We start from the raw sequence: 21,661 nt of genomic DNA, 5'->3' as shown, positions 1-21,661 counted from the left end.
AAGAGGGGCTTTCTTATCTTGATTACTTCATAAAAGACAGTGTCCACCTGTTACTTGTCCTTGCTCTGTCACAGCCAGCTGATGTCATCGCCTCTCCCTTGACCATCTAATCCTCATTTTCTTAGATTGTCTCCTCCTGGTATCCACAGTACTTTTCCACTCGCCCCACTGCTCTGATTGTTAGTCTGGTTTGTCCATTATATGTAATGACCTTAAAGGAGAATTCCAGTGTGATATTGACCTAAAGTGTGTTGAAACATGATACCGAGTGTGAACGTATGTCTCATAGCCCACCTCGGCTTGTCCCCTGCAATCTGGCGCTAGTTAGCCGATGCTACCAACAGCTTTTTCAATGGTGGTGCTTCGGCATCGGGCTAGCCATGCAAATAAATCACTGTTTTACACCATTTACGAGGCTCAATGTATCTCCACACTTCATTGGTAGGCTTCCGAGGGCCCTGACATTTAAAACGAGACATTGAGAACTTTGAAAAAGCAGATTCCAAAAATAATTCAGTGGAAATGCATGGATTCCAGTTGCTGCTACTGGAAGAAACTGGAATCCATGCATTTCCACTGAATTATTTTTGGAATCTGATCCCTTATCATACCTGTTCATTCTTGCTCGTCGCTCGACTTATCGTGACTAAATTCAAGATGGCTGCAAACGCTAAACTTCGTGAAGATACTGTCTGTATAAATCGTCTTGTAAGTAAACTGCTTTTTCAAAGTTCTATATGTCTCGTTTTAAATGTCAGGGCCCTCGGAAGTCTACCAATGAAGTGTGGAGATACATTGAGCCACGTAAATGGTGTAAAACAGTGATTTATTTGCATGGCTAGCCCGATGCCGAAGCACCACCATTGAAAAAGCTGTTGGTAGCATCGGCTAACTAGCGCCAGATTTTGGAGTGCAGGGGACAAGCCGAGATGGGTTATGAGACATACGTTCACACTCGGTATCATGTTTCAACACACTTTAGGTCAATATCAGACCGGAATTCTCCTTTAAAATGCTTACAGTGCAGTAATATTAAAACTTGAAAACTTGAAACCATGAATATATCCTTTTGAATTAAGAACACCACACATATTATGCACTCTAACTTTGAGGAGTGCGCAGGTTGCATTAGATGGTTTAACCTTTAGACAGATACAATAAATTATGATTAACTTAGATCATTAGCATTTGCATTTACAATGTTCTACAGATTGCTAACCCTAGGAAATTTAATCAGTGCAGTTGATCATTGAGCACGATGAGAAATTCAACAGAACATGTTATTAACACGTCTAATCTATCCAAGATTAGGATTAGGAAATAATTACCATCATTTTCACAAAGAAGGTGAAATGGTGAAGCCACTGGCGTGGCATCATAAAGTTAACCATTAAATGGAATGTCTTTAAAGGCTTCCAGTAACACATGGCCCGAGGCAACATGTACAAAAAGGAAAGCGGAATGATTGCCACTCGCTTTCTCTCACATTCCTCTTGGTCCTTAGCCAACGCATATAAAAGGCTGTCTCGTGAACCCAGTGCTTGGGAATGGGACAATAATATACGCCCACTTTAGGGGAGTCAAGAACTAATGTGGATTTCTCAACGCAATGACTTGACGCTTAAAAGTGATTCTCTCAGTAGCTGGATGAAAGTCAGACTAAAATGGGGGAGCAGTGTGTTGCTGAACACAACGGGGACAAACCCGAGGGAGCCAGCTCACCAGAGGAAAGGCCAAAGTGGGACAATAAGACTCAGTATCTCCTAACCTGTATCGGCTTTGCTGTGGGCGTAGGAAACGTGTGGAGGTTCCCGTACCTTTGCCAGATCTATGGAGGAGGTGAGTGAACCTGATGAATTTTCCACCCTAATACATCATCAGTTCAACTCTTCACCTTATACCTTGTAAGGTGTTTATATTTTTGTTACTCTGCCAATGTTTCCGGGCCTGGTGGACCACCACTTATTAGGCTTTCAAATCAATACAGCCATAACAATGTATGTAATACTTGATACAGATGTTGACTCAATTACCAATGATATAGACATCATTTATGGTTCATATTTGCCATTTACCCCTATGAGATCCCATTTATGATCATATGATCATTTTCGTTTTTTTGTGAAACGATTAAATTCAATTACAAAAAAGGTAAAAAAAATAGAAACAAGATTTTTGATATTATTGGTGCTTATTTCTTTGAACTGAATCAGAACAGGTGTGAAAGTGCTTGAAATGTAACAATTTTGTAACTTTGTGTGGGAATAGCAGGTGCAAAAAGACATCACACACACACACACACAGCAGGCCCAGTTAGGAGGAGGACACAGTTAAGGTACATAGCACCTACAGTACAGTACAATTATTACACTCGGGTCCAGTAGACCTGAACATCACATATGTAATAATTATGAGTAGGGGGGGTGTACCGTGTGTCATTGAAAATAAGTTATTTTTTATGTTCTTCACAGAAAATGAGCCAAGGCAAATTAAATAGCATATTTTTCTTTTAGCCAACATTGAAAATGGTTGTTTAACAAACATTGAAAACGAGTGTATAGTGATTTCTCTCAAAACATTCACCACAGGACAGTTGGTGAGTTTGGGTTTCGGTTTGAGCTGGAAGAACATGATGTGTTGATGGTTTATTTTGATACCTGATCCCCTTAAAGTTACGAGGATTACCAGTTTAGAGACAATTCTCTTATACTGTAGTTTCTAGAATGTTCTAGAACATTAAAAAAAGAAGGAAGACGATGAGGGCATGCTTGTAAATGACTACATGTAGGTGACTAAATGTTACTGGAAACATTCCAGCAGTGTCACCATAGAAACACAATAAAATCACCCTAAGTTATGGCCCTTATGTGAACCTAGTAACTGCAGTTCCTAGAAAGTCAGTAGGGTCTAATCATTGCTTTGAAAACTCTGTATTGACACAGACACACAATCAGGACAAAAGGCCGCATAACACGGCTCTTCCCCATTCTTACCCCTCTTTGGGCGGCTATGATGGAACCTTTTTCTGAGACGTGTGCAAATGCCTTAAGGTCAGAAGGTCAAAAAAGCTCCTCAGCTCCCACAGCCCCTCAACCTGTATACCTGATAGATAGCACTAATGTTAGAGGGTGTTCCTCTACTCTATCTTACTTGACATTGAATGCTAGTAGTAACTTTTCAAGCTTTAATGTTTACGTTTTAACTCATTTTTATTCTAAGATTATCCAAATGAGGCAAGGTTAAATATACACAGATTAACGTGTAAACTAACCCGTGTCCCTTTCCCCAGGTGCGTTCCTCATTCCCTACCTGATAGCGCTGGTGTTTGAGGGTCTTCCCCTCCTCTACCTGGAGTTGGCCATCGGCCAGCGTCTACGCCTGGGCAGCATCGGAGTGTGGAACTCCATCTCCCCGTACCTTGGAGGAGTGGGTGAGTAACATCCAGCCATAGCCAGTGGTCGATTTGTTAAAACAAATTAAGGTGGAGGACACCCTTCCTAAACTCTTCATTATTAGACTAGCAAGCATTCTGGCCACCAGTCCAAAAAGGAATGGTAGACCGTATAATGGTAGAGATATAGTTTTTGTGAATGAAATAATGAATTAATGAAATATTATTCTTTATTCACAGTATATTTCCACGATGTGTTCTATCTTCATCATTATGAAAAAGTAATTCATGTAAATATGCAACTAAATCCAAATAAAGAAAAGAGTATAGGTTATCTTTTTGTTGTTTCTGGCAGGTGTCTCTTCCATGGTGGTGTCCTTTTTGGTGTGTGTGTTCTATAACACACTCCTGGCCTGGGTCCTCTGGTACTTCTTCCATTCCTTCCAGAACCCTCTGCCCTGGAGTCAATGCCCGGTCAACGAAAACCTCACAGGTAGAATACAAACTAATACTAGGATCTAGTTTGGACTACTTGTGGTGGTGTAGACTTTGTGATGTGTGGAACTATTTTAGTTCAATCTTATTTTGGTACAATCTTAGTTATAATCCATATACAAATCTGCTGTGGGGCAATGTCAGTTCACAAGTTCAGTTATCTGCCAACATCAAGTTAGTTATTATGACCGCAGCACAGCGAAGCGGCGGTTATACAGGTTTAGTCAGATTTATTTATTTATATATATATTTTTTTTTTCGCATGTCCAAATTTCCGTCAAGGATTCCCGGGACACTGAAAGACCGGGGTACACAAAACTTGGTGGGTATGTAACCCCACATGGATAGCATGGAACCATCATTTTTCGTTTTGATCTGTAGCCCCCCCCGCTGGACTGGACCCCCCGAAAGGAGGGTAGGGCAAACACAGTTTTCTGTGAATATCTCGAGAACCGTAGGGTTTAGGAGGACCATTTATTTTTTGTATGTTTGCCTCCAGGGGTCATGTTAACCCATTCCATGTGCACACATGTGCATAAACAGATACACACGCACACACATACATTCACAGTAATCATATGTATGACACATACTCACACAGTAGACATATGTACGCATGCATGCACATGCACAAACACACATATGCAGGCAAACACACAAGCACGCATACACACACACACACACACACAAACATAAACGTGTACACGCACACATGTACACAATTCAAGAATTTCTCAGAATTATTAACAGGCAAGATGGGGGTGGGGTTGTATAAAATGAATTTTACATGTGAAATCTATGAAGTAATCATGTTTTGGTACTTGTTGTCTAGCAGATACCAGTGAGAATTGAGTGTGGATAATGCAATTTAGTGAGACAGTTAGAATCATATAGGCCTTTCAGCGTGATTTATTTTTGTGGAAAAAATGTGCTGGACTGGGCGGCGGTCATATTTTGTACCGCTCTGCGGTACATCTAGTTGTGTTAATGTTAAATATCAATCTGTCATGTGCATCATTCAACCTCACATACAGTAGTGCAAAGCTGTGAGTTTAGATTACTAGATAGTATACTTCTTGGCTGAAAACAGGTACAACAGGTATAAGTGAAGTACTGTACATATGCTGTATGAGTGTGTACTGTAAATGTTGTGTACAAACAAGTACAAAGTTTGCAAATCCCAATGAAAGGCATATTAACATAGCTATAACACTAGCACATTAGCCTAGTTATTTTAAACACTTACTCAGAGGTTATTACAGATGGTATACACTAACGATAGTCCTGAAATTAATTCAAGTATCCCCCCAACAAACCATCCTGTGGCTAATGGCTAATGCCACTACAGAATTAATAAATGTATTTAAAAGCACTCCCTGCACCCCAAAGGACCACAGCCTCCTACTGTAAGTATGTACAGCCTACTCTGGCCCTTCTTATAAAGTGCAGCCGTGTTGTCAGTCCAATCCAGCTTGTTGTTCAGGTGAACACCCAGGTACTTATAGGAGGACACAACCTACACCGGTTTCCCTTGGATGTACACTGGAGATACAGCGAGATGGGCCTTCCTCCGGAAGTCCACAACCAGCTCCTTGGTTTTGTTCCCATTGAGCTGGAGGTGGTTCTTCTGGCACTTCTGGTTCTTCTGGCACCAGTCTATGAAGTTCTGGAAAACATCTCTGTATGTCCCCATCAATCAGACCCACGACTGCAGAGTCGTCAGAGAATTTTTGCAGGTAACAATGAGATGAGTTGTAGTGTATGTATAGTCAGCTGTATAGATGGTGAACAGGAAAGGTGCATACAAGACTGTATTCGACACATAGTCCTGGGCCCTGATGTACTGTGGTCTTTCTGTAAGGTCATCCAGTAACCAGCGTGTCAGGTGTTGGTCCACTCCCATATGCCCCAGGTTTTCCCCCAGGAGTATGGGCCTGATTATGTTGAAAGCACTGGAGAAGGCAAAAAAACATGATTCTCTCAGTGCTTCCAGGCTTGTCTAGATGAGAGAGAGCTCGGTGCAGGAGAAAGATGAGTGCATCCTCCACTCCGATGCTGGGCTGGCATACGAATTGTAGTGGATCGAGGGGTGCTCTCACCATGGGACGCAGCTGTTCCAGAACAAGCCTCACCAGAGTCTTCATTAGGTGCGATGTCAGTGCCACGTCATTCAGGGTTTTTGGGGTCTGGCACCTTAGGCACTGGTACCACACATGATATCTTCCACAATTGCGGGACCATTCCAATTTCCAGGCTTGTGCAAGATGACTGCACATGACTTAAGGAGCCGAGTGCTAATGCGGCCTGGGCCTGCAGCTTTCCGCACCTTAGCCCTCTTGAGCTCCCTTGTCACCTGTGCCGGGGTGAAGGAGATCCCAGAGCAGGTTAGTTGAGAGCTGGAGGGTGAGACTCAAGGGAGTGAGAGTGATACGGGGAGGGGGCAGAGAGGGAGGGGGACTTTGGGCCAGTGTTGTCAACTGGGGGACATTGATGGGAAATCAGGGGAAAATTAATTCAAGTAATTTGCCCACTGCTGCCCCCTGATGGCCAGGGGAGTGGTCTTTTTATGGCCAGACAAAGACTGAAGACTTCTCCACACCCTCTGTAAAGAGCCTGGGTGTGATCAAGTACAGAGATCTTATATTAGACAAGTCAAGTCCGTAGTCAGATAGATAGAGATAGATAGATAGATACTTTATTGATCCCCAAGGGGAAATTCAAGGGTCTCAGTAGCATACAGACATCACACACAACATGCACTTACAGCAGAATGGTAAACATAAGTATAAACATATAACTAAACTCCACTGTACAATGAAGACAGTAGAAGATAAGAAAGATAAGAAAACTAAATACTAAATACACTATATAAATTAAATTAAGAAAGTCCAATGTGCTTGAGGGTGATCAATCATAAGACACTTGTAGTGACAGGGCCGGCACTGGTAAGGTGCTAAAGGGAGTGAGTATCATGGTGAAGGTGCAAACAGTAGTCCAACCATAGTCCTTAGTTGTGTGTGCATGGCAAGGTGCTCAAGAGAGTGAGTGTCATGGTGAAGGTGCTAAAGTAGTCCAATATTAGTCCAACAGTGCAACAGTGCAAGAGTAAGGTCTAGAGACCAGCATAAATAATATGGACAAATAGGAGAGTAAAGTATAATGTAGACAAGGTAAAATAAATTAAAAAAAAACTTTCAGTGCAAGAACAGGTGGAGGTTATAGGGTTATAGCCATTCATTCATTCAGTATTGTAGCAGAAGCCTGACCCCAGCCATTGATCATGTATGCTAATATAGCATAAAAAACAGTGTAGCAGTAAAACAGTAGTGAAAACATTAGGCTGTGTACATGAACAGTAGTAAAAAACAGTAGTAAAACAGTAGTAAAGCAGTAGTGGGCAGTCAGTACTCAAACATGGAGAGGGTGGAGTGGCAGACAGACTAAGCAGAGAAGTCTATCTCTCCTCTTCCCTTTAGTGAGGCATTGAACAGCTCAATGGCCCTAGGAACAAATGACTTCCTCAGCCTTTCAGTTGTGCAAGGCAGTGAGCGAAGTCTCCAGCTGATCAAGCTCAAAGCTAGTTTCTTCCAGTTAAGAAACTTATTTATAGTTAATTGTATTTCATGACTTTTGTGGACTTTGAAAAAGGAATCCATGCCTTTATAACAACCAGACTGGACTGTAACTCCTTACTGTATGTTGGTCTCAGCCAGGCCTCACTTTCCTGCTTGCAACTGGTTCAATATGCAGCCGCTCGCCTCTTTACTGGTACCCGCGAGAACACATCTCTCCCATCTTAGCCTCCCATCACTGGCTCCCTGCTCTTCATAGGATTAACTTTAACATTTTGCTAACAAACTTTAAATGCTTGATTGGCAAAGCTCCCAGCTATCTCCCTGACCTAATACATAAATACTCCCCTGTAAGAAATCTTAGATCTTCTGATCTATTTCTGCTGACTGTTCCCAAAACTTAATATAAATGTAAAGGAGACTGTGCTACTGCCCTAGCCTAGAAATCTAGACACGCCCCTAGAGGAAGCAAATTACATTTGCTGCCAGGGCTAGTCTAGCAACTCTCCGTTGGCTTGTGAGCTCCAAAAATCTAAACTTAATCAGGCCAATGAAATCGTGTATAGAGTCGTTAGGTGGGCTTAACATAATGATTGATGGCAGAGTTGCAACGGTTTGGCTTGAATTCCCTGCTACTTGAAAACAAATAAGATGGATGTTGCTGCTAGCGAACAGTGTGACATGAGTTAAGCTTTTATTAAGTTGGCAAACGTTTGAACTAGCCAACTAGCTCTGCTGGTGGGAAACGCATGGGACTCATAGCGCTGTCGCTGTCCTATTGCATGCATAGGGAATTTGAAAGACAACTGATTATCCCGCCCCTCGGACTGAGCACTGCGAACGGTGAGTTTCCAGACCCTACATTTTAATGTGGGTCTGGCTCGTCAGGCTACTACTGCCCCCAAACTCTGGAAAAAAACTCTTCTGTTTTTTAAATGTGCTGCACAAATAAATTGACATTGACATTGACACCCCACAAACATCCTTTTGTAGTAGCTGCTCCTCAGTTTTCCTAGCTTTACCAACACTAATCTCCCTCCTCAGCGACCTCAGCACAGTCCTCAGTTTAGCCCTATTTTCAGACTTGAATGCTCTTATTTTTTTCTCCCTCCTGAGGAGAACTTTTATGCCAGGGGTAATCCAGGGTTTGTTGTTTGCAAAAAGACGCAAAAAGACGCACAGTTATATATAATAACTGGATATAATATGGATCATTATTCTTTTTCTATTAAAGGCTACATTGAGGAGTGTGTGAAAAGCACTCCTGTAAACTACTTCTGGTACCGTGAGACCCTGAACATCTCACCTGACATCGAGATCAATGGCTCGCTCCACTGGTGGATCATCGTGTGTCTGGGTACTGCTTGGCTCGTCGTCTACATTTGCTTTATCCGAGGAATTGAGACCATAGGAAAGGTCAGTATCACATCTGTAGCACTGGAACACTGGAACACTTCTTGTAGGACTTCACCTCGAACAGAGTCATAGAAAGAGAGAGTTGTGATACTCTTTGATGTCGCCGCCATGCAATCAACAGCTACAAAAACCTTGTGCTGAATGGCTGCATCGCAAGAGGGTGGAATGTATTTGATGGTGGAGGGTGTAATCTAATAACTCATTGGCTACTGACCAAGTGATTGGTAGTTTCCAGTTCCAAGACTGTCTCCATAACCCAACTGGCATGGAAAAGCGCTGCCATCTTTTTTGTTTTTATGTTTCTCGGTTACGGTTTTCTCTGCCGCTCTGATCTCTAGCATTTGAACCTCCTAACACTTCTTGTAGCACTTATAGTACAAGAGGACCTCGTTATGATGTGTCAATATGTGGAAATCCAGGGTCCCAGAAAGTTAGACATGTAAAGGGCAGTTTAATGTGACGAGGATGTAAATGCAGGTAGCCAGTGTTTGGGGTGTGGGTAGCCTTTGTTAGGATTTTGGTCACTCCCACTCCAAACATGTTCATGTTCTGTGTGCTTACACATACAGTAAAGGGCTGTGCTACAGCAATGTTAGGTCGTTCCTATGTCTGTCTGACTTGGAGGTAATAAACAGCAGAAACTAAGCATCCGGTGCGTGATCATTTGATGCCCACGTCACAGTATGTACTGTACTCATAGTATATTGGGACGAGTAAAACCGCCATTCTAAGATAAGGGGTTTGACCAATTTCACTCAAGTGTCGAACACTGTAAGACTCCTATCCACCTTACACCCAGCAACTGTTTCTGAGCTGATCAAGCTTGAGTTGGCCCAGCTGATAGAGCAGGAAGTGACCAGAACCAAGACCATGGGATGGATACCAGGGAGCAAACAGACACATTAAAACATGGATGAGTTAATTATGTGGACAGGAGACCATTACCGTGACATGCTTTGTGTCAGCTGATTGTAAATGCAGTGATGCAAGAACTGTCTCAGTCCAGGCATGTTTCATGACACACTCAAGGTAAAGATACATAGGGCCAACCTTTTTGACCTCTGTTGCCAGGTAATCATGGCCAGTTCCTATTGTGCTTTACCCTGTCTATGACCATGACCATGTCCAACCATATCTGGTTACAGGTAACAAGTTGCACACTAGTGACTTAAAAAAACTGGATAAAACAAAATCAAACAAACAATGCAAATAGCTGGATAAAATATAATTGTTGCCCAATAGAAAATGTGCAAACAACATCTCTCAGAAACAAGCTTTTTTGTATTATCGGCTTCATCATTTCACACACAATTTGGTTCTCCAGGCAGTGTATGTAACAGCCACCTTCCCGTATCTGGTTTTGACGATCTTCTTGATCCGAGCTCTGACTCTCCCAGGAGCGACAGATGGTCTCTTATACCTTTTCACACCTAAGGTAGGTGCCTCCTTTCACCATGATTCCCCTTCAGACAGACCAGAAATCATAGCTGTTACTTTATTTATGAGATGAGTGTAGACTCTAGAGGAGGTCCGAGCCAAATTTATTGTAAGAATGTTTTTGAAGGTTTTTGTGTAGGCTACAGCAGAACTCAACACTCAATTTCCGCAATTATTTGTACAATAAATTACGCAAAATTGTGTTTAAAACAGCAAAATTTAGGATTAGTAATATTAAGGTTTGGTCCGGGTAAGTAGTCTATGGTTTGGCTTCCACACTGTATATCCCTGTTATTTGTCCCTAGTGGGAACTGCTGCAAAATCCTCAAATGTGGCTTGACGCCTCAACTCAGATCTTCTTCTCCCTCTCTGTGGCTTTCGGAGGCCTCATCGCTTTCTCCAGTTACAACCCTCTGCAGTAAGACGGCTCAACTTCTCCATTCAACACCTGACATACTAACCCACACTGTTTTTTATGAGCACATAGCTTTCCTTTTTCCTTCATAAAATGAGAGGTAAATGTGAGTATTTTAAAGAGATGCACTGAGATTACACCATAAACAAATGACAGGTTCTGAAGGTTACAGTGTTTGGAAAAACCGACCAAAACTTAATCTTAATTAACTTACAACAACAACATTCTAGTTGTTGTGGACTTGTCTTCCCCAGTGGTAGACTTCATATAAACAATATGGAGAAAATGGGCTAACACCCACCTGTTTCTACTTGTCACTTTTACATGCAATACCTCATGACAAAGTCAAGACACCACAACTGACAAACAAATTTTGTCCCATAAAATAGACTCACTCGTCCTGATCATTCATTTCCCTGAGCCAGGAACAGAGCAGACCCATCTGAATGAATAACAAGTCACATTTAAGTACAAGGCAGAAAAATACATAAGCTCTCATATTTGTTGTCTTTCAGCAATGACTGTCAGCAGGATGCTGTAGTGGTGGGTTGTGTAAACAGCGCCACCTCACTCTATGCCTCCATTCCAATATTTGCCATCCTGGGCTTTAAGGCAACCTCAAACTACAACTCCTGTCTGGACAGGTAAAATTAATAACATTTCTGCTTTCTAAACTGATCATTTTGATACATATTGGCTTTTGATAAGCTGTGTTGTTAGTTCTAGGAGTTGAAAATCTTCATTGATCTTTCAGTAACATCCTGGCCCTGACGAATGCATTTGAAATTGGGGACCAGAATATAACTCATACAAACTATGAGGACTGGTTAACCTATTTAAACAAAACTGATCCTGACACTGTGTTTAAGCTGGATTTGACAGAATGCGACCTCCAAGATTTTCTGGATCAGGTACATACCATCTTATATGTCGCATTGACATACTATAGTAGCCTACTAACAACCACAGATTACTGACTAGGTACAGTACAGTGCTATCAATGTGTGCACTCGGTAGGTTATATTTTTAGGAATCTGTGGCATAGATTAATAAAAAAGATAAGATAGTAATGTAATGCAATGAAAAATACCAACAAATCTTAATTTTCGCTGCCTTTTTGATATTATTTTTTATCAAACACTATGTGTAATGAATGCATCCACTGTTACATAACATAATGTGTGATGTCCTTCAGATTCTGTGACTATTTTATTATTGTTTCTTACCCAGAGTGCATCAGGAACAGGTCTGGCCTTCATCGTCTTTACGGAGGCCGTGATTTCAATGCCGGGCTCTCAGGTGTGGGCAGTGCTCTTCTTCGTCATGTTGTTCAGCCTGGGGCTCTCGTCCATGTTTGGGAACCTGGAAGGCGTCCTCACCCCTCTCCTGGACCTCCACATGGTGCCCAAGTGGATGCCCAGAGAGGTCTTCACTGGTACTACGCACTACTAATCCAAAAATGTCACATTTGAGGCTTTGTGGGCAACTTCTTCAAAAGTAAAATAAAGTAAAGTAAATTAAAGTAAAGTAAAGTAAAGTGACTGGTATTTTGCAGATGCTTTCATGGTGGCTGAGGGAAACAAATGCATCAAGGGGAGCCAGACTAGTAGCTCAGTGAGATGAAAATGAGCAGGGATACTAGGTGGGCAGGGCCAGGCTATAGAATTTGTCAGCCGAAAATTGATGAAAAAGAAGAGACAAAAAAACTTTGACAAATCCTATATGGCAGTAATGATAAATATAAATCTGGAGTGGATGTGTGATGATCTCACTCCATAGGTTCTTTTATGGACATTATATACATTAAAGTACACACCATCCATTTTCCCCCAAACTTTAAATCTTCCCAATGAAAAGTGACAATGGGTGTATTACAAGTGTCTCTCTCTCTCTCTCTCTCTCTAGCACTGATATGCATAGTGTGCTTCCTTATGGGTCTGATCTTCGCTATGGGTTCGGGGAACTACTGGTTGGAGATCTTTAACACCTATGTTGGATCTGTGCCTTTCCTCATCATTGCCCTATTCGAGCTCTTTGGCATTATATTTTTCTATGGAACTGAAAGGTAAATGCAGTTTTGTAAACACCACATACTGTATGTCATTAAATGCATGTCCAAACACATCAATATGTGTCTGGGTATGAAAGAGAATCACCCCTCGCTTCAGCAAAGCAAAATAGATTTTATGCAACACACAGCATACCTCACCGTATTCTGATATTATGTATGCAACCATGTTATAGGTTTTGTAAAGAAATTGAGTTCATGACGGGAAAGCGTCCTAACCTGTTCTGGAAGGTATGTTGGATGTGCATCAGTCCGCTACTGCTACTGGTCGTCTTTCTGGCCTACATCATAGTTCAGGTTCAAACAACACCCACCTACCCCGCCTGGAACCCAGACTACGTAAGTACAGTGAGCCATGATGAGTATATCATATATGAAAAAGCAATCCAAAATAACCCCATAGCACTCACCATACTTAACATTTGTAAAAATGGAAAAAAAAACTATCTGAAATTAACTATCTGAAAATTATCTAAAAAAATCTAGTTTTAAACACCCACTCTTGAAATACATGAAGTTAGTTTACTGATTTTCAAATGAGCAATGTTATGCTACTGCAATGTAAGTCAATACTATGTAGGTTATGCAATATGTACACAGTATCAGACATTCACTTTTCTTTCTCACAATTTTAGGAGCACTTTCCTAAAACAGAGATACAGCCATATCCAGGCTGGGTGTTTGCCATCTGCATTCTCCTAGCAACAGTGCCCGTCTTGCCCATACCCTTTGTCGCCCTCTACAGGCTGGCGCAGAACATTACAACAACAAAACAACCCGCAAATGACACAGCACTAAAGGCCTCTGTGAATAAAGCATATGTCCCTGATGTAGATATGGATCTGCAAAGAAAATTATGATCTTGATTGAAATGCCACTAGTCTCTAGATTTTTCCCCCCATTATTAAAAGATTTCGCTTAATAAATGGAAATATCACTAGACAGCTGGAGGAGAAACTCAACTGAGGAATTGACAAGAATTAGATAAAGACAATATATACAATAGATACCATAGCTTTTAGGAACAACATAAGATTTATCTTCTGTACAGTGCTCATTGTTCATTGCGAAAGTTTGTTTGAACTTTCTGTAGGCTACTAGACATTTCTATTTAGAAAATGTATTTATATATTTATACATTTATAATAGCTGAAAATGTTATGTATTTGTCTGTTAAATGTGATCCCATTGTTGTACATTGTACCACAGCTTACTTGAACACCCTTTGTAATTGTAGCTGCTCATGAAGCTTATTTTGTAACTGGACTGGAACAACACTAACTAATTAAAATGTGATTGATAATTTAGGGGAATGCAAATACACTGCGGGACTTAAGCCATTTGGTTGCCTGAGTGTTATTTCAGTACTCCACTCTGTCTTCACCATCTGACACGAGAGGGAAGAGAATGCGATGATGTAGCTGCTTAACCATAACCACAGTCCAGAGAAGGCACAGCACATCTATTTCATGAGGGAACTCCCACCTGTTCAGATTATAATGAGCTTTATCTTTTAACTGCAGACCTGTTGCTCTAGCCACGGCAGAGAAGTTTCTGACCTGGACCCTGACAAACACTAGAACAGTACAACCACATTAAGAGATAAGGATTGTATGACAACAGAGGGGAGATCAAAGAACATTGCAATTCAGCAGCCCTTTACAAACTCTCATACAGCAGAATAGAAGTTCCATATAATCAACCAATTCAAAACAGCCGTATGTCAACCTCTCATGACAACATCTAACACAACTGACCATTTCTCACCCCCCTTCTCCCTGTTAATGAAGCTCAGCAATTCAGAAAAGAGTAGAGGGGTGTAGGCCTAGAGTAGGCCTAGCTCTTTAACCCATTCGCGCTGGATGCTGCATGACGCAACATTTACCCTCCCGCTGGATGCTGCGTAGCGCAGCATGCTTTTTATTTCATGTTTCTAGGTGCTACAGAGGCTTAGATATTAAATTTTGGTAGACGTTGACAATTTTTAGTATGTTTTCAGAAAACCCTCAGGAAATAAGGTTATTTAGTCCAGAATGCCATAGGATTCTATAGGCGTTTTTAGCAGGCATTTTAGGAGTAAATGGGTTAATGTTGTTTGGGCTGGTAATATGTTAATATTCTTCAATAATAACCTATGGGGAAAATATGAACTCTAAAGAAAGTTTTCAGAGCAACTTCACTCTCTCTCAAAATTCAAAGGCGATTATTAGCATGACTATTTGGGTATAGTGTTGCCAAAGCTAGTGTTAAAGATAACACAGTAGAATCACAATCTCTCTCTCTCTCTCTCTCTCTCTTTCTCTCTCTCTCTCTCTCTCTCACACACACACACCTCCTCCTCCTCCTGTGGATGTTAAAGCTTATTGCATATCACTTATTAGCAAAACAAATCAGCTCACAACAGCACCAATGTTTCCATAGCAACACCTTTGTTGCACCACTAGTTCTATCAAACAACAGTAACTTAGGCTAACCCACATCATTCAACCAAAGGTCCTTGATTTGGCCTACTAACCGCTTTAACCCTCTCTGATTCAACTGAACCCAAGAAAAACAACCATGCTGAAAAAAGAAACGGCTAGACCAGGGGCCTATTGCACAAAACTAGGATAAGGGATTAAGCCGGGATATCTTGGTTATCCTGGCTCAATTTATCCGTGATCCAGTTGCACAAAAGCGGGATAGGGGGCAGCAGGATATGTTATGGTATAAGTTACCATGGCGATTTATTCTGTGGAGCTAGCCTGCTCCAGACCAGTCTAAATTCCAGGATCTATTTAATCTCATCCCTTATCTCAGTCAGCAGTCACCACAAACAGAAACCAATAGTTATTCCACTGCCCACTACACATTGTTATCACATATACCTAGACCCACTGTCATTATTTAAACGTTTGTGATCATTAATTAACTCTTACATACTCACCATTCCTGACCTGTCATGCGACAATATGACGTCACGGGAGTGCCTAACCATTTTGCGCGTGGTGGTCGCGGCACTAGCTGCAATATTCTCCTAAACAGAGGTGTTGCTGTTTGTTGCTGTTGTGAAAAGGCTATCGCTACCTACTTCACACCGTAGAAGAAGCAATGAAGCCGCTAGTTGCCATGGTGAATCAGTGAATCTGTGATCGGTGGCGGGGTCTATTTGAGGGAGCCGTGAGCGCGCACTTATCCAGGATAGGTTTCACTTGACTTGATGCATCCTTGTCTGCTCATCCTGGCTTGGTCTTTGTGCAACCAATTAAGCCTGTACGCTCTTGTTTTGGATTCATTGAGCGCAGCTCAATAACTTATCCCGGATGTCTTGATTCTGCTTTTGTGCAATAGGCCCCTGCTCCTGGTTTAGCTGGCTGATTAGCTAGAATTGACCAGCTAAAGGTATTTTTTATTGTCATGTTTTCCATTTAAAACAATTTAAAAACATTAAACCAGCACATGTATGTTTTCAGGTTGTTCTTCAACTGGGAAGATAAGGATCATCAACTGTTTTTTTTTTTTCAGGGAGAAATTGACTGAGCATCAAGCTCTTTTACAGCAATGCCCTGAGTTACAAAACAACAACAATAATCAAAACAACAAAACAAGAACAATAAAAGATACAAAAGGCAAATAATAATAATAATAATAACAAAAATCAAATAAAAATAATAATAATAAATAGAAGGAAAAGAAGGGGAATGTATAAATAATAATAATGATATAAAAGGTCTAAAATATCAGTCAAAGCAAGAACATTGTGCAACAGCCATATCATCAATCATACCCTTGAATTGGTCTAGTGACACAAACCTATCTAATTTCAATAACTCTTGCAATTTGTTCCATTTATTAGATGCTAATTTACCAAATTCAGATTCAATTTGAGGAGTTTGAAGAGATATAAAACCCTGTGAGTGTGTATTGTGGCAGATTGATTTTATGTTCAGAAGAGAAGTTAGGTAAAAAGGTAACTTTCCCAGTAATGCCTTATAAACAAAAAGGAGACAGTGCCTTTCCCTCCTAGAGGGAAGACCATCCTACATGTTGGTATAATTTACAGTGATGAGTTTTAAACCCATCTCCAGTTATAAAACATAGTGAACTGTGGTAAACTGCATCAAGTGATTTCAGAGTGGAAGGGGCTGCATGCATACACACAATGTCACCATAGTCTAGGACTGACATTATAGTTGCTTGAATAATGGTCATTCTGCTTTCTAAAGAGAAGCAAGACCTAATCCTGTAAAATGCACCTAATTTAATGTTTTTAAGTGAGATCAAGCACATGTGTTCTAAATGATAGTTTGTTATCTAGCCAAATGCCCAGATATTTGTATTGAGAAACTTGCTCAATTTGTGCCCCAATTGGGTCACACTTTCTCGATCTAGTAAAGATCATATATTTTGTTTTTGCTTCATTTAGAACCAGTTTAAGATCTTTCAAGGATTTCTGCACACAATCAAATGCACATTGAAGATATGACAGGGCTTGCTCTACAGATGGTGCATAGGCATAAAGGATTGTGTCATCTGCATAGAAATGCACTTTACAATTTTCTATTGAAGCACAGATGTCATTGATATACTCAATGTAAACAACAGTGGTCCCAAAATTGAGCCCTGTGGAACACCATTATTTAGTCTCAATGGCTCTGAGGTTGATCCTGTCACATCTACCCACTGTGTTCTATTAGAGAGGTAGTTTTGAAACCAGGATGTAGTGAAAGTTGTATCCCTGCTTTATAATTACTATTATTTAGATAACCTTGTTACATTATGTATGCCTATCAATCACAACACTTTGATATCAGTGTGTAAATCTATTTTTAATCTTTGTGTCATTAGACATAATTAAACACAACTCCAGTGCAGCTGTGATATTTTGTTGCAGGTGTAGTAGACGTCAATTTATCTTTGGGAGGGAGTTTCTGAGAACTGGGTACTTCTAGTACAGAGTCCCGAAGTTACTGATTGAATTAGGGAACTGCACAATCCCTCCTCATCCTCCACAATCAAATATTTTTTTTTTTTTTAAAACAAAGGAACAAGGAAATGGTTGGCCTAGGCCTACCCCCTCACACACTCTTCCCACCGTGACCCTGAAACCTAAAGCCGCCTGCCTCCATCAGAAAGTGTCAAAACAAGAGAACACACCCTCAACTCAGAGAGAGGGAGAGAGAGTGAGACACTTGAGAGTGCACCAGCAGCAGTACTGACCACAACCCTGTGCAGGTGACCTAACAGCGCATCAGAAGCATCTCCACTGAAAACCACTCCAAGCCACAGAGAGCTTGACCTTGAGCCTGACACACACAGGACACAGCAGGACTCACAGCAGGACCGGGAGCACAGCTCAGGATGGCCGACAGTGAAGATGCCAAGAGTGGTGATGATCGTCCCAAATGGGATAATAAGGTCCAGTACCTGTTGACCTGCATCGGCTTTGCTGTGGGTCTGGGTAATGTGTGGAGATTCCCATACTTCTGTCAGGTCTATGGTGGAGGTCAGCCAGCTTTAATAAGACACCTAATTCATTATGTTAATGAGGGATAACTAAAAGTTAGTTTCACTGAAACTGAAAAGATGCTTAAATAACAGTGAAATGTATCAAATACATTAATTGACAGTCACTTAGAAAAGTTTTTTTTTTTAAGATTACCGACATCTGATAGAAACATAGGCACTGGATAGTAGTGTTCTCCTATGACTAATGAATAAGCTCTAATCAATGAAAAGTTACTTTTTACTTTTAGTGAACCATAAATGATTGTTGGACATTTTCACAGACACCTGACCTCAAAATCAAGAGAGTAATATAAAAATATACATGCCTAAAATATTAACACTCTTTGTGTATGTGATTGGGCTGCAGATATATTTACGCTTTCTTTGGTCAAAGAGGTACAAGTTTACAAGTTGTTGAATGTCATCAGGTTACATCAATCCTCCAATCTTAAAGTTAATTAATGTTTAAAAGTAGCAACCCACATACAGATTTTAAAGCAAACATTTTCACTTATTTCTCAGTTAAGAAGAGGTATTCTAGCATTGTCGACTGACTCACATGTCAATTAAATCAAACAAACCCGTGTCCCATTCCCCAGGTGCGTTCCTCATTCCCTACCTGATAGCGCTGGTGTTTGAGGGTTTTCCCCTCCTCTACCTGGAGTTGGCCATCGGCCAGCGTCTACGCCTGGACAGCATCGGAGTGTGGAACTCCATCTCCCCGTACCTTGGAGGAGTGGGTGAGTGTTATAATAATTCACCTGACCAAATACAAGTGCCACAAGCAAATATCAGTGATATTGTAATGCTTTAACAACCTATGATTAATGTATAAACAAGGAAACACTTTTTGTTTAATGAGGTCAGTGTCAAACATCCTGTGTTTGCCTAGAGCAGTGGTTCTCAAACTTTTTCTGTCATTCCCCACTTTGGAAGTGGGTAATTGTCAAGCCCCACTTGACCCCATCAAAAAAATGGTTCCACGTTGCATTTCCTGTCTTGGTCCGCTGCTATCTCCTTGCTATCCGTGCTATTTCCTTAAAACATTGCTGACTTTACATGAGTTGTTCTAGCTGGCTCTGTTTGTGTCCACTGTGTGCAGTGTCATCTGTGCCTGTGCCTCTGTTTGTATGTTTTTGTATGTGTTTGTGTGGTGTAGCTCTAGCATCTTGAACTTTTTTTTTTTTAAAGTATATTTTTTGGGCCTTTATGCCTTTAATGTGACAGGATAGTGGAGAGTGACAGGAAGTGAGTGGTAGAGAGAGTCGGGATGGGATCCGGAAAGGACCACGGGGCGTGAATCGAACCCGGGTCGCCGACGCACGATGCAGGTGCCCCAGCCAGTTGCGCCACGGCTGGGGCCAGCATCTTGAACTTTTAATTGTACAGTGTCCTCTGTGTTTGTAATGCCTGTCTCTATGTAATGTATAACCAGGGCCGGAGTGGGGCCACTTTTCAGCCCGGGAGTTTCAGGCCCAAGACCGGCCCACTTTTTTAGCGGTAGTGGAAATTGGATAAATAAGGCAACATTTCTCTTACTATCATGTAGTTTTTATTATAGGCTACTAATATTCCACTATTCCACAAGGATAGGTTGATAAGTTAACAAAAAAAGGAAGGAAGAAATAAAGCATTTGAAATGTATCCCACAATTCCACTAAGAGGCATATTGAACTACTGTATTGTTTACATGTTTTTTTCTGCATGGGTCAGCTATCATGTTGTTTGGTGATTTTCTCCTTTACTACACCCACTTCTGAGCAAACAAGGCATATAGGTTGATCATGTAGCCTACTGCTGTCATAGCCTACTGTTCTTACATAAAATAACTTTAATTCATATATGGTTAACTCTATTAAGCTTTCTACTTGTCCTGTAGTCATAGCTAATTTCGGGCTCATCATTTTCAGCGGGGGACTGGCTGATATGCTGCTCAGAGGCTACTTTTGTTTTTGCCTAGGCTACTGCACACAGATCAAGCTTGAGTTTTGTTATCAATATTTGCAAAGTCTATGAATCGCCATATGGGATGATATAAAAAGGCTAATAATTTAATTAATTTAATATGTTGCTTGCGAATAGGTTGACAACGCTACAACGTCCATAGGCCTATTAGCATAATTATGCCGCTATAATATAAGGCTATCTCTCTTTAACAGTTGCCGCTTATGTCTTCTTCTTCAAAGCAAAAGCTGGAAGCTTGGCATATTTGGCAGCATTTTCCTCCAATACTTTTCGTATTTTTTACCAGGCCTTTTCAGTCCCTCATGGCCTCTTTCTACCACCCACCTCCCTTAGGGCCGGCTCGGCTGATAACTGAGAACTTTTTTTAGAAAAAACGGGCTATATGGACCGAATCTTATGTAGAGGAAGAAGCATTCACAAAAAATCCATCCATCCAAAAATGACCTTTGTTTTTGATAGCTGTTGAAAACGGCATGGAACTGACAAAGATGTTTTTGTTTATAAATAAATAAATAACATTATGCTGATACCTTTTGCTTTTCCCAAATACAATGTAGCCTACAGGTGTAAGTGACCTTTCATCAATCCAGTTGCAATGGATGAACTGTGATGAACTGCCCTACTTATGATTGTTTAGAGATTTTAAAGGTTTTATAACAATGCTACATCTTCTTTGGCTATTCTACAATCTATTCACCTTTTCAGCACCAGTAGGCTACTTTCTGTGCAGCCGCACACACACACTCAGGCATGCCAAACAAGCATACACAAAAGTTTCAAGAGTGGGGGATGGAGTAAAATATGGAGACGAATTGAAGTGTGATTTATTTTCGCGGAACGGATGTACAGGACTGAGCGGCGGTCATATTTTGTACCGCTATGCGGTACATCTAGTTTGACATGTGGCATTTTCAGTAAAAAAAAAACCACTTTAAATACAAAATTGGCAGGGTATGAATAATGTTTTGCTTAACTGTATATGTTTCTTCATGTGTTTGTATAGGTTGACTTCCCCCGGACGGACGTCCAGCCGTACCCCACCTGGGTATTTGCCATCTGTGTTGTCCTGGTGGCCATTCCAGTGGTGCCCATACCTATAGTGGCCTTATACAGATTAATCAATAGGAAGCTGTGCAGAACTGGGAGAATAGACCCTAACAAATCAAATCCATATGCCAACGAGGGCTTCAACATGGACACGTAGACAGCAATGGGGACATGCGTGATGCAAATGAGACCAACATTTGATACTGTTTGATACTGTTTCAAAGAAGAGCTGTGCTCTAGTTTTCTGTACTTTCTATGATCGGGAAAACCTTACCTGGATACCTTAATAATATTTAAACTTAACAATAAATGTTTATATTCGAATGTTTAAGCTTTTCCTGATGTAAATACAGTAAATAAAGAATTCA

The 21,661-nt window shown here is 40.9% G+C and overlaps 1 protein-coding gene across 2 annotated transcripts; it reads left to right on the top strand.

Annotated features, from left to right (window-relative positions):
* Positions 1-1,462: 1,462 nt before the first annotated feature.
* Positions 1,463-21,560, top strand: LOC121695516 (sodium-dependent neutral amino acid transporter B(0)AT3-like). Of its 2 annotated transcripts, none has more exons than XM_042076426.1 (12): positions 1,463-1,839; positions 3,290-3,430; positions 3,747-3,884; positions 8,693-8,874; positions 10,199-10,309; positions 10,617-10,729; positions 11,242-11,370; positions 11,481-11,637; positions 11,957-12,161; positions 12,632-12,791; positions 12,971-13,133; positions 21,250-21,560. In XM_042076426.1, the coding sequence occupies exons 1-12, from the start codon at positions 1,665-1,667 to the stop codon at positions 21,448-21,450; spliced, it is 1,875 nt and encodes a 624-aa protein (XP_041932360.1). In that variant the 5' UTR covers positions 1,463-1,664; the 3' UTR covers positions 21,451-21,560. The 2 variants fall into 2 exon arrangements, with proteins under 2 accessions (XP_041932360.1, XP_041932359.1); XM_042076425.1 differs by lacking the exon at positions 21,250-21,560 and adding an exon at positions 13,430-14,134.
* Positions 21,561-21,661: the final 101 nt, after the last annotated feature.

Source organism: Alosa sapidissima, chromosome 21 (assembly GCF_018492685.1).
Source record: "Alosa sapidissima isolate fAloSap1 chromosome 21, fAloSap1.pri, whole genome shotgun sequence".
NCBI lineage: Eukaryota > Metazoa > Chordata > Actinopteri > Clupeiformes > Clupeidae > Alosa > Alosa sapidissima.
Note: the sequence above shows the minus strand (reverse complement) of the source record. Positions and strands in the feature narration are given on the sequence as shown.